The sequence below is a fragment of the Octopus bimaculoides genome, chromosome 8 (assembly GCF_046866305.1).
Source record: "Octopus bimaculoides isolate indiv1 chromosome 8, ASM4686630v1, whole genome shotgun sequence".
Lineage (NCBI taxonomy): Eukaryota > Metazoa > Mollusca > Cephalopoda > Octopoda > Octopodidae > Octopus > Octopus bimaculoides.
In genome coordinates, this window is record NC_142935.1 from 26,795,239 (window position 1) to 26,808,030 (window position 12,792).

At 31.1% G+C, this 12,792-nt stretch overlaps 1 protein-coding gene across 30 annotated transcripts in view; it reads right to left on the minus strand.

Annotated features, from left to right (window-relative positions):
• The window catches only part of LOC106881627 (protein lev-9), a 654,521-nt gene that overhangs the window by 147,407 nt on the left and 494,322 nt on the right, over positions 1-12,792 (minus strand). For 9 of the 30 annotated variants that reach the window (XM_089356227.1, XM_089356218.1, XM_089356206.1 and 6 more), the window contains one exon: positions 161-178. The exons of the other annotated variants lie outside the window; for them this stretch is intronic. In XM_089356227.1, the coding sequence (XP_089212353.1) occupies positions 161-178 (18 nt within the window). The remainder of the gene's footprint in view (positions 1-160; positions 179-12,792) is intronic. 30 annotated transcript variants of the gene reach the window in all.

Below are 12,792 nucleotides of genomic sequence, written 5' to 3' on the forward strand. Positions count from 1 at the left end.
ATGTATGCATATGTATGTATATATACACACATGTATGTATATACCTAAACACGCATTCACAAATTTCTAAACACATATTGAACGTGCAAATTTGTCTCACAACACCAGGACAAGGAAGATTCTTTGTAATGCATATACCACGTGATACTTGAATATTTACCCATGTTAAATTTTGCATCTGAAAAAAAGGAAACAAAAAACTAAAAACCAAGTGATCCTTTCACTTATGGGAAAAAGTATTCCGTTTTGTTTCCAACGGGTTTCAATATACCAAGGAAGCACCAAGAGCAAGAGGAATTTGCTTTCTACATATTCAACTATTGTGTGTCATTGGTGCAGGTATACGGTTTCTGGGCAATCAGTGGGATATACCTTTTTCTTAAGACAAGACGATTCAATCATTCCCTACGGTTGCTATGCACATATATACGTTATATAAACACATATAGACAACATACACACACATATATACACATATATTTATGACTCTGCGTATATACATATAATCACACATGTATAGATGCATATATATTATGTATATTATCACCTTCTGTTTCTCTCTCCCTCTCTCACACTATATATATGTGTGTGTACATATATAAGTATGTATATATAAATATGCATGCATATGTATATATGTGTATATATATATATATATATATATATATATATATATATATATATATATATTTATATATATATAAATATGTGTGTGTGCTTTTTATGTGTATGTAAATGTATGTATGTGTGAATGTGTATATATATATATATGTTTGTAAGTGTATATGGTGGTATGTATAATTTCCCAGTAAATCATGTGCACTGAATGATAGTGACAAATTGTAGAGAAAATATCTTAATGTAATTATTTATGTAAGAAATATATGCTTTACTTTAACATGATATTTTCTGACATACATGGAATAAAATATAGTTATTGAGATATTAATAACGTAGAGGAATAATATAATATAATGCAATGCATTTTATGAAATTAAATATATGAAATATAATTGATTTTTTTTTTTTTGCAGTCGTCCGATCCTTCTTTATTTCTCTCGCTATCGCTCATACACACATTCTATCTTTCTGTTTCCCCGCCATCTCCATTCTCTGTTCATATTTTGTTCCCATCTCCCTGAGTGAACAATCAGTTAAGTATGAGTTTTCTACATTCACTGCCTGAGGTCGGCATTAAATAGGTTACCATTTCAGTATTATTTTACGTTCATCATTTATATACTCATAAAATCATTTTATAGGCAGCATTTCAATAGCGTTTGTTTCAACTTAATGGAAATAAGTTTTTTATTATATTTAAACCAGGAGAATTTGTCTTATTTTTGAACACACAAACATATGGGATGAAGCAATAACGTTGCAAATATATCGATGACAAATATTCACTCGTCTTTTAGTAGTTTTCAAATTTGAACTTGTGGCGAAATTCACCACTTTAGTACTCACAGTTTTATTGTATTCAGAGTCTACGGCAAAATGACAAACATTTTGTTAACGTACCTGTAATCAGAGAGACTCCGTCTATATTTACGCATCACCTCTGTGTATTTTCAATAGCAATGTGATTCTGATCGACAGATTACAAGTTTGCAACCATATAATTTGTAGTACAGAAGTCAGAAAAAATTACAAATTGTTAACCCGTATAGAAGAAGAATTTACAATGATATCGTCTATCAATGATGTGTTTATGGAAATAATTCTTAGGTTCAGTAGGATGTTGCTTGTTTTCACTTTTTCTACAGACTTTTGACTGGCACTAGCATTCAGAATGGAGCAAGAGAGTCCATTTGTTAATAAATTTGTTTGCTTTATACGGAATTATTATTATATTTTCATTCAATAGTCTTATTTTTATCACGTACATTCACTGCGCAGCTCTGTGTGCCTTGGGTATATGCTGTGATTTATAATGTTGCTCTTATTGTTACTGTATTGAAAATGTTTTACGTAGGATGTGTGCGGTGCCTATTAGAGCTATTTTCTGTATATTACATATATGTTAGTCCTGGTGTTTTTGTTATGCATTTGTCTGAATATTATTTTTATCATAGCTAATGCGCCTACTATAAGAATTGTTTCTGAATTTTGACTCCACATTCGAGTTACCTCTATCTCCAGGTCTTTGCATTTTGAAAGTTTCTCTACTTCTTTTAGAAAAAACCTTGTCCTCTGTTGGTATTGATACATCGATTAGAAATAATTTTTTTCTTGATGATCGCTGACAACTATATCGGACCTATTGGCAATAATTTCTCTATCTGTGTGTATTGGCATATCCCATAGCATGGTTACTTTCTCATTTTTTGTAATATCATTATTATTATTATTATTATTATTATTATTATTATTATTATTATTATTATTATTATTATTATTATTATTATTATTATTATTATTATTCAGTAGTTTTATTTTTATAACGTGCTTTCACTTCACTACCGAGCGCAGCTCTGTGCGCCTTGGGTGTGTGCTGTGGTTTGCTGTGGTGCTCTTATGTTTACTGTATTGAAAGTGTTTTGCGTAGGATGTGTGCAGTACCCAGTAGTGCAATTTTCTGTATGTTATATATATTTGTAAGTCCTGCTATTTTTGTTATGTATTTGTCTGAATATTTTTTTATTATACCTAAGGCACCTACTATGATAGGAATTGTTTCTGTTTTTAGATTCTGTTATTATTATTATTATTATTATTATTATTATTATTATTATTATTATTATTATTATCACCATCATCATAAATACACACACACACACACCTATATATGTCTGTATATATCTGTATGCCTGTTTCTCTGTGTATATAAGTGCGTGTGGTATCTTTGTGCATGAATGTGTTAACACAGGTGTTTGCGTAACCGTATTATTAAATATATTAGCAAATTAAGACTATATATGTAACACTATTTCGAAAATTCTTTATATTTTGGCACGAACTATATTATTCGAGATTGGTACCTCTTACCTAGAAATGCATATGCGTGTGTGTATGTTTGTGTGAGTGTACATGTCTGTATACGGAAAACAAGAACCAGGCTCATATACACCATCTTTTTACTAACTATATTAATAGTACAGTAATTCCACTTCACTATAAAGGTCGAATAACATATCTCGTATCAGATAAATCTGATATACGACACACAAGTTACGTTCTGTTTGAAACACAAAGCAATAAAACCTGAAGATACGTAGAATATTAGAAAAACTTGGGATCATTTTCATTAAAATCAATAACGTATTGCTTCAAGCGTCAGCTACCGACCAGAAAAATTTATGCGCTCTTTCAATGTGAACTACATACATCAGTCACTACACAAAACCTCTGCCTCTCTGTTTTATTCTATGAGCATATTTATATATAGACAGGCGTATGCAGGCAGTTGTATAATTAATTATGCGTATAAATATGCATATATATATATATTTATATATATATGCATATAAATATACATATATGTGTATATATATATATATATATATATATATATATATATATATATATATATATATATATATATATATATATATATATATATATATATATATATATATATATATATATATATATACATATATATATATACATATATATATATATATATATATATATATATATATATATATATATATATATATATATATATATATATATATATATATATATATATATATATATATATATATATATATACACATATATGTATATTTATATGCATATATATATAAATATATATATATATCCATATTTATACGCATAATTAATTATACAACTGCCTGCATATATATATATATATATATACAACTGCCTGCATATATATATATATATATATATATATATATATATATATATATATATATATATATATATATATATATATATATATATATATATATATATATATATATATATATATATATATATATATATATATATATATGAGACACACTGAAATGAGAAAGGGAAAAGAAATTATGGTATGAACTTCATTAGCTTACTGCTGTTTCTGCTTTAAAATTCCATACAATACACTCGTCGCTGAATGCTTGTTTATCATTTATACATACATGGAAACATGCATTCATATATACGTACATGCATACACTCATACATACATACATACGTATATATATTTATTTCTTCGTGAATAATGAAATATATAATTACTGGTAATTGCGCGTAATTACTCAGGTTTACAAAATGATAGATGTCACTGAGAAGGCGCGCTAACAATAGTGAAATTTTGCCGGAGGTTTTGGCGAAAGGTTTAGTAAAAATATGTTGAAACAAATGTTAGGGGAGTTTCCAACTCACTGGCTTGGATAAACATTGGCACCCAAAGTAAAATAAAATTTGACTTGAATAAAAGGATTTCGTCGAAATTGATTTGAAGATCGTCTTCACATTATTAGCACCATCTTAATCATCAAAATCAATACTTTCGTCATCTTTATTTTGTTTTGTGCCACAACTATAGTAACAATGTTGAGATATTAACTGTTGTTCTAGTATTTAACTATACTCTTTCATTCCTATCTCCTCTCTTATCACTTTCTTTCACTCTCTGTCCCCTATCTTTCTCTAAGTATTTTTGTATATACTTGTATGCGTGTGTGTGTGTGTGTGTGTGTCTGTGTGAACATATGTGTGTGTGTGTGTGTGTGTGTGTGTGTGTGGATGTGTGATTGGCTACACCGGAATACATTCAACAGATAAACGAATATATATAAATACACAATCGTATAATATATATATATATATATATATATATATATATATATATAGAGAGAGAGAGAGAGAGAGAGAGAGAGAGAGACTTTCCGTATTCCCGAGCGTCATACTAATACATCCTTTTGTTGTTTACACCACCTGTCCTCGTCTGTTATTGTTTTTTTCGTACATTCTCCCATATATATATATATATATATATATATAATACACATACACACACACACACACACACACACACACATATATATATGCACATACACATACATATATATATATACACATACACACACATACACACGTACACATATATATATAAATCAAAAGATAGATAGATAGATATAGATATATAGATATATAGATAGATAGATAGATAGATAGATAGATAGATAGATAGATAGATAGATAGATAGATAGATAGATAGTCCTTATTTCACTGACAACTCTTTATTGTGGGAAGGAGACCAGCAAACAAATGATGCATGTCAGTTTGCTAAAAAAAAAAACAAATTAAAAGTAAGTGATGAATGCCATTCAGCAAGCCATTGAAGCTAGCAAAGGATGGCCGGAAATTTGTGAGATATTATTCTGTTTAGTTTGTAATGTACGTTTTATCAAATAAACGTTTATACCATTTAGCTGAAAATGTAGACTGTAGAATCGTCACAGCTCGTATCACTGTCTACTTGCTTAGCTGCTGGCATTTTACCACTAACATACGAAGGTTTGTTTTGGGCGTAAAACTAAATCAATACACTATAGAACATTTTAGTCTCTACCACAAAGTTTAATATTTCATTGACGCTGTTAATATTTATTGTGTTTCCGAAATTCTACAGACCATAACCATTGCAGTGAGGGCTCTACCTGACGGTTTTAGCGGCTAGAAACAACGTGGAAATCTCCCTCAAAAACATCAAGCTTAATTTAAATTTAAAAAGAAATAAAAGGACATAGTAAACAATGTAAAGGTATATTCGGAATACAGATGAACATATATATGTTCGGTCGGGGAAATTCTTTGGAGCAGCTCCAGCATAAGTTATCATAGAAAAACAGGTGTAAATGTGTCATTTAATGTTATACAGATGTTTAAAATGTGAAGCCGCATGGCTTAATGGTTAGGTATTTGGCTCACGATCGTAAGGCCCTGGATTCAATTCAGGGCGGAAAGTTGTCTCCTTGAGCAAAATACTTTATTTCACGTTGCTTCAGTGCATTTGGTTAGCAAAAATCAGTAGTACCTTTCTTTAAAAAGACCAGTCTTTGTCGCATCCTGTATCACGTTGAATCTCCCTGGGAACTACTTGCCTGTGGAGTATGCAGCCACTTGCACGTTAATATGACGAGCAGGCAGTTTTGTTGATTCAATCAAATCTCTCCCCACCACCGACGGAGAGCCAATTGTGAAGGTGAGTTGATTAAACTAATCATAATGAAGTGGTTGTCAATAAAGTCCTGACACAAATAATGATGTTGACACAGAGAATGATGCATCCGATTGTATATATCGACAATATTTAGCTCTAATGTGGCGTTTAAACTGTTAAAGATTAATGTGCAATGCGTAAATATAAACAACGCATTTGGTATAATTAACAGAAGCAAATTTATTTTAGACCGTTCGTGAATGTTATCAACGTTGGCAAACAATTAATATGAAGCTAATTAGAATTAGAATGGATTTTAGAATAGTTGTTTATACACATAAACACTTACACGTTTATATGTAATATCAGTTCTTAAGTATGTGAGTTTATGAATTTATCTAAAAGGATTAGAAGACAGAAAACTTTATCATCGGAACATGTACAGAATACAGTCTCTGAGTTTCATTGGGAAATAAGTTCTCTCTTTCTCTCGTTTCCTCTCTTTCACTAGTTCTTTCTTTCTTTCTTTCTTTCTTCCTTTCTTTCTTTCTTCCTTTCTTTCTTTCTTTCTTTCTTTCTTTCTTTCTTTCTCTCCCTACCTTTCTCTCTCTGTGCGTGTGTGTGCGTGCGTGAGTGTGTTGCGTGTGCACGTACGTGTGTGCGTGTGTGTGTGCACGTACGTACGTGCGTATGTGTGTATGCGCATGTGTGCACGCAGTGTGTGCGTGTGTGTGTGTATGTGTGTTTGTGTGTGTGTCATTTAAGTCATTTATGCAATGGCGAATGAAAAATATTAAATGAGACAGTTGTGTTATTTTGTTTTAAAAACTTAACGAAAAAGAAAACGAAGAAAATTATATTAAATAAATCTTTTTGAAATGCTTCTGTTGCATGAAGAAACACATTTTTAAAGAATTATTAAATAAAATATCCATTTATAGAATGAAATAGAAAACAATTCCTCTGTCTTCAAGTTGAACGAGCTGTTTCCTTTTGAATAATTCATTACAATATTGCATTGATAACATCAACAGCATCGCTGCATTTTGAATTTAAGCTATTTCCTACGAAACAATATATGAAATTGATATGGCAGGTAACTTTTTTTCCTATATCTAAAATTTAAATTTCAATCTTCAGTTCGGTTTCGCGGGGCTTTATACTAGTAATGTTGAAGTAAACATATAAAACAAAGATAAACATATTGTAACAGTTCGTTGAGTGACATGTTAATGAAAAGTAATGTAAAAATTATTTGCTATAGAAAATTATGAAAAGCAATTCTAAAAAATATTTCTCTATGTATTCTCAGAAGAAATCTTCGGCTTCCTGATACATATTGAATATCAACTAACTTTATTTGGAAAATGAAGACGTATACGCTTATTCATGCTTTCTGTAGTACATTTACGCAAAACATCTCCAATGAATAGAAGTGCACATTATTTACTTCCGAGTTCTGATAAAAAGAAGACCGACGTTGCCAGTTACGTATATTTAATTTTACGTTGATATTTGAACACTTCATTTTCTGCCACAATAATCTAAATATACAGTTTGCTTACTTTGAATACTAATTAGTAATATATATTTAAGGTAAACTTCTGAATCAGCCTTATATGATGATTCTATTGAATAATATTTTGTAATTTCTTGGGTAGTTTAGTTGTTCTATATACAGTGAGCAGTCAGATGATCGTCTTTAGGACCGTGGTGACTAATACTAAGTAATGAGAGTTGTGCACATTGCAGTCTTGTCATTCTATGCAGTTAAATAATAAGTTACAAAATAAGAAGATATGAACTACACTGGTAATTGTATAATATAGAATCTATTTTGACATCTTAACTTTCAACTATAGAAAGGAAGGTGTAACAAGCCAGTTGACACTTTTACACCCATAGCTTGTAGGGTGACTGCATTTCGTATTCCACAAAAGATCGCATATGATTCCATCGTTTCTAAGTAATTGGATGATATACAATGATGACATTTCTATATTCAAGAGATGGGGAATTATGTGCATTATTTACATTATTTACATTATTTACATTCAACGGATATTTGTACTTATCTTGTTTGTTGTTAACACAAACAAGTGTTAACTACAAACAAGATGAGGACAAATATCCGTTGAATGTAAATAATATAAATAATGTAAATAATGTAAATGATGACATTTTATCTATGCAATTTTACCTCCAAGAGGTATGTTTCTGGGCATTTAGCGCTGGCATAATCTGATAATATAAATTATTATAATTAAAAGTTTCACATACAGAAAATAGTTTTTGGAATACAAATACGCTTATTATTCGATGGTTTATCATGTAGACAAAGAAAAACTATATAGATTTTATTTGACATACTTTAATTTTAAATAAAACTACCGTAACATAATGTAAAAAGCGAATATTCTAGAAATATTAAAGTGCCATGTACTTCGGGAAACGTAACATAAATAGAATGACTTTCAGTAATTAGAACATTTGGGTCCGTACATTCTAGAATTTGATCACAGAGTCAATCGTACGCGGATAAATTTACGAATTCTTAACAAAGAATGTTATTTAAAACCCTACACCTAGCAGAAAAAAAGAAACATGTAGCGATAGCTGAACAGAAGACCCTTTTCTTCATGCAATTGTTTCGGTTCTTGCCTCATTACACTCTAAGCGGTCCGGGTTACCTCCCAGTTATGAATCCTGGATATTATTCTGCTTCAACATTTTGTGTTACTGTCCTAATTGCAATCTTCCTTGTTGCTTAAGTAATTGTTGTGTCGACGCCACCAAGCCAAGAAGTAGGCTCGACCAAGACATATAAATAGAGGTAGTCTGACCGTGGTAGGAGTGGACTGACGGTTGAGTAGCTGCCGTATAGCGGTTGAGTAGAGATCATCCGAAGGTGCTAGATAGCAGTAAGTTCAGACATAACAGTGTCGACGAGGATTCGCAGCTCATACAACCACTGTGTAGTATTGCAATATAACAGTAATCCTAGAACCAATGTACTTGCGTCGTGGTAAGACAGCAGGTGAGCGTAGGATAAATTTTACTTTGTAAAATTCATTTCTATTTCTCCAATTGGAACTCTTTATAAGTTGCTTCTGCCGATGCCTTATGAAACTGAAGGCCGTCTCATCAGATGATAGGCACAGAAATCTTTTCATTCCTACCTTTGTGAAACGGACTCTGGTTTGGAAGCCAGATTCTCTGAATCTCTTGGTAAAGCGGCCGTATTTTCCTGTAGATGTAGGTTTCCTCCACACTTATTCATATGGCACAGTGTGTCCAATGAGAATAACTAATAGAGGCTTTAAAACTGAAGACCCCACGTTAGTCCTATTTCACTGTGTAGTAGCTTCACAATAGCTTTGACATTTTATAATACTAAAACATAGAGTATGGGGAAAATGGGAAATGCGAACATGTATTGAAACATGTATATATCTGCACTAAATAAGTCAATAAAGGCATCAGTATTCTTGAAATACTGATGTATACTCTTTGTATAACCTGTTCTATAAACATTTATATTTCTTCGGGTTACAGGTACATGCTTTTAATTATAAATATATAAATTAGCTTTTCTTATAACTGAATAGATTTAAAGATCATTTTCTTGATCGACATGGCACCTACCCTAAATGAATAGCTAAAAGCACTCTGAAATTTGATATCGTTTTAATATTTAATATTTGCAGTTTGTTTAGCACTCATGGCTTCTAAGTGCTATTTGATGGAAGAATTAGGTCAGACGTTTTGGGAATCATGAAAAACTAACGATTAAATTTTTGATTTATAATTAAAAGAATTGAAATGTTTGCCTGTGTGTGTCTGTACCAGTTGTGAAACACCATTAATTGTTCTGTATACACTATTTTAATGTTAAATGCTATCATATTTATTCGGTGGTAAACGTGAAATAATTTATTGACAAACGAGAAATTTATACACATTTAAGAAAAAAAAATATCAAAAAAGAAATACAAAAAAGAAATACAAGACTCTCTTGAAAGCCAATTTTCCTTTGGTCACCTCTTCTATTTTACTCATAAAATGTGAAGAACTACATGAATTGTAGAATTCGGCATCCCATGTTTAACACAGTTTGGTAGATTTTGAGTGCAAGTTGGGGAATTTAAGAGAGAGTTGCAACTTGTAGGAGCGTTAGATATATTCTTATCGGGAAAGTTTGAGTTTACTGGGCCACAGGATGTCACTTACGTAAAGTGAAACTTCAGCAAGAACAAGATAAACATTAGATTTTTAATCATAATAATTAATTAGTTTGTAAATAGCAACATAAAATAGTGAAAATTATGTATAATAATAAAAGTATATGGGGGGGGGGGCAAACTTCTTTCATGATGCGTAAAGTCTTATTAAGATGTACATTGAAAGATGTAGAGGCGGATGGGGTGAGATATACTTTTGTACTGAATTGAGCAGGATCAAATGATCTAGATACCAGAAATGTTTTAAAATAGTATACGATGTGTCGATTATCTTTAAACCAATGGAAACTATCAATATAAACACATATTTCCATGCATATATTCGTACATACCTACATAGATACAAACATGCATATATACATACATGCATACTGGTATATATATAAATATCTATACACACACACATATGCATATATACGGGAACGTCGAACGTCGAGAATGAGTGCTCAACACTGCTATGATGGATAGGATTTCTTTATTTGTGTATTAAGGCTACCGTCGGTTTCAAGTTAAGAAGAAATCTTAACATCTTAAGAGTTTTTCAATCCGATTGCTCGGATGAATCGTGTTCGTCTCTATTTTGGATGAAATATATATATATATATATATATATAGATATGAATACATTTAATCGTGTCGTATATTTACATATAGGTATTTGTAAGAGTCAGAGAGAAAGAGAGAGTGAGAAAACGGGTGAAGGTTTATGTAAGAGAGAGACTGCTCGGACTTAACATGACCTATTTACAAAGTGAAGCCGAATACACACACACACATACACATCGCACGTACACACACATACCCATATGTTCGTATGAAGGTACGAATTTATCCATGCATGTATGTAAATATGTATGTATGTACGTATGTATCTATCTATCTAAATATATATATATACACACGAAGTACATATGTAAAGTCATTCACAGTGAATCTACCTGCGTGATATCCACGTGTGATGTTGGTGAATATACTGAAGCAAATGAAATACACGTGTAGGTTGAAACTTAGCCAAATATTCTGTAATGGAATATTCAGTTAACTCGTTTAATCATTTGATTGTGCAATGGGCATACACAACAAAGAAACCGACAATTGATATACTTATGAAAATTTTAGTTTACCTATATCGATCTAAGATATCATGCTTTCGATCTAGATAGAAAGTACATTGTAGACAAGCAACATAGCATATGCCAATAAGCAACAGATAAGTTCTTCGAGTTCTCTTATCAATCTTGTATTGTATGATATGAAATTATTGTTTATAAATGATTTTCACACCGAAAGAAGCTGGCAATATCGTTTAATATCGTTAATAATTATATCGTAGACATTCGTGTGCATATATACTAACATGTACATAGAAAAATTCACTCAGGCACACCAACATGCAAATCCACTCACAAGGCTTTGGTCGGCCCTAAGCTATAGTAGAAGACACTTACCCAAGTTTCCACATGTATATGTAGGTGTGTGTATATGTGTGTATATGGTGTGTGTGAGAGAATGTGTGTGAGAATGTATGTATCTATACTTATTTATACGTTTGTATATTTATATATGTATACATATATGTATATACACACACACATATTGATCGGCATATGCATACGAAATCACCATGATGTGGTTTATTTAGTGCAATAATAATATGTTACAGCTGAGCTATATACAAGACTATAATCTGAGTAGAACTAAATCAAGTCTAATCATTAACACTGGGCATTATAAGTAGAATATCATACCACGGGCGTTCGTAAACTATGTTGTATATTTCTATCAATCTTCATACTGTTTATTATTAAGGAGATAAGAATGGCGTTACTCCAATTATTGCAGTTTATGTTATGTTTCAATTATGTTGAAGGATATAAAATAATCGCTATTCAGGAAAACAGGGTAATTTTCATGTCTAGTTACTTGTTGCTATTCATGTTACATCTGCCTGATCAGGCTGAGATGTACAAGACATGAATATCTTCCACTCTTTTCAGTCTGTTTATATTGCATTATTGTTTCGAAAGTGTTTCCTTTGAAAACAATAAAGCATAGTTTGGCTGCTATTTCTCTAACAGCCACATGAAGTATTCCCGCAGCGGAGCATCATGTACCTTAAAATGTTAAAAGCGGACGAAGTTTCATATTTTGTTGGTAAGAAAACATGGTTTCAAGCAATAACTGTGAGCATATAATTAATAAACGCGAGGACTTGTACCCTGCTATGCCTCACATCAGATACAATGAATATGTTTGCGTGCTACATTCAAGAAAGTATGTATATATAATTACATTACGGTGTACGGATAATCAATGATATACAATGTAAACACGTGTAATATATATTCATATGTTCATTAAATACACATTATGCAATTGTATTGAGCAACAGTATATGTATTTCATATAGAGACACATTATTCCAGATT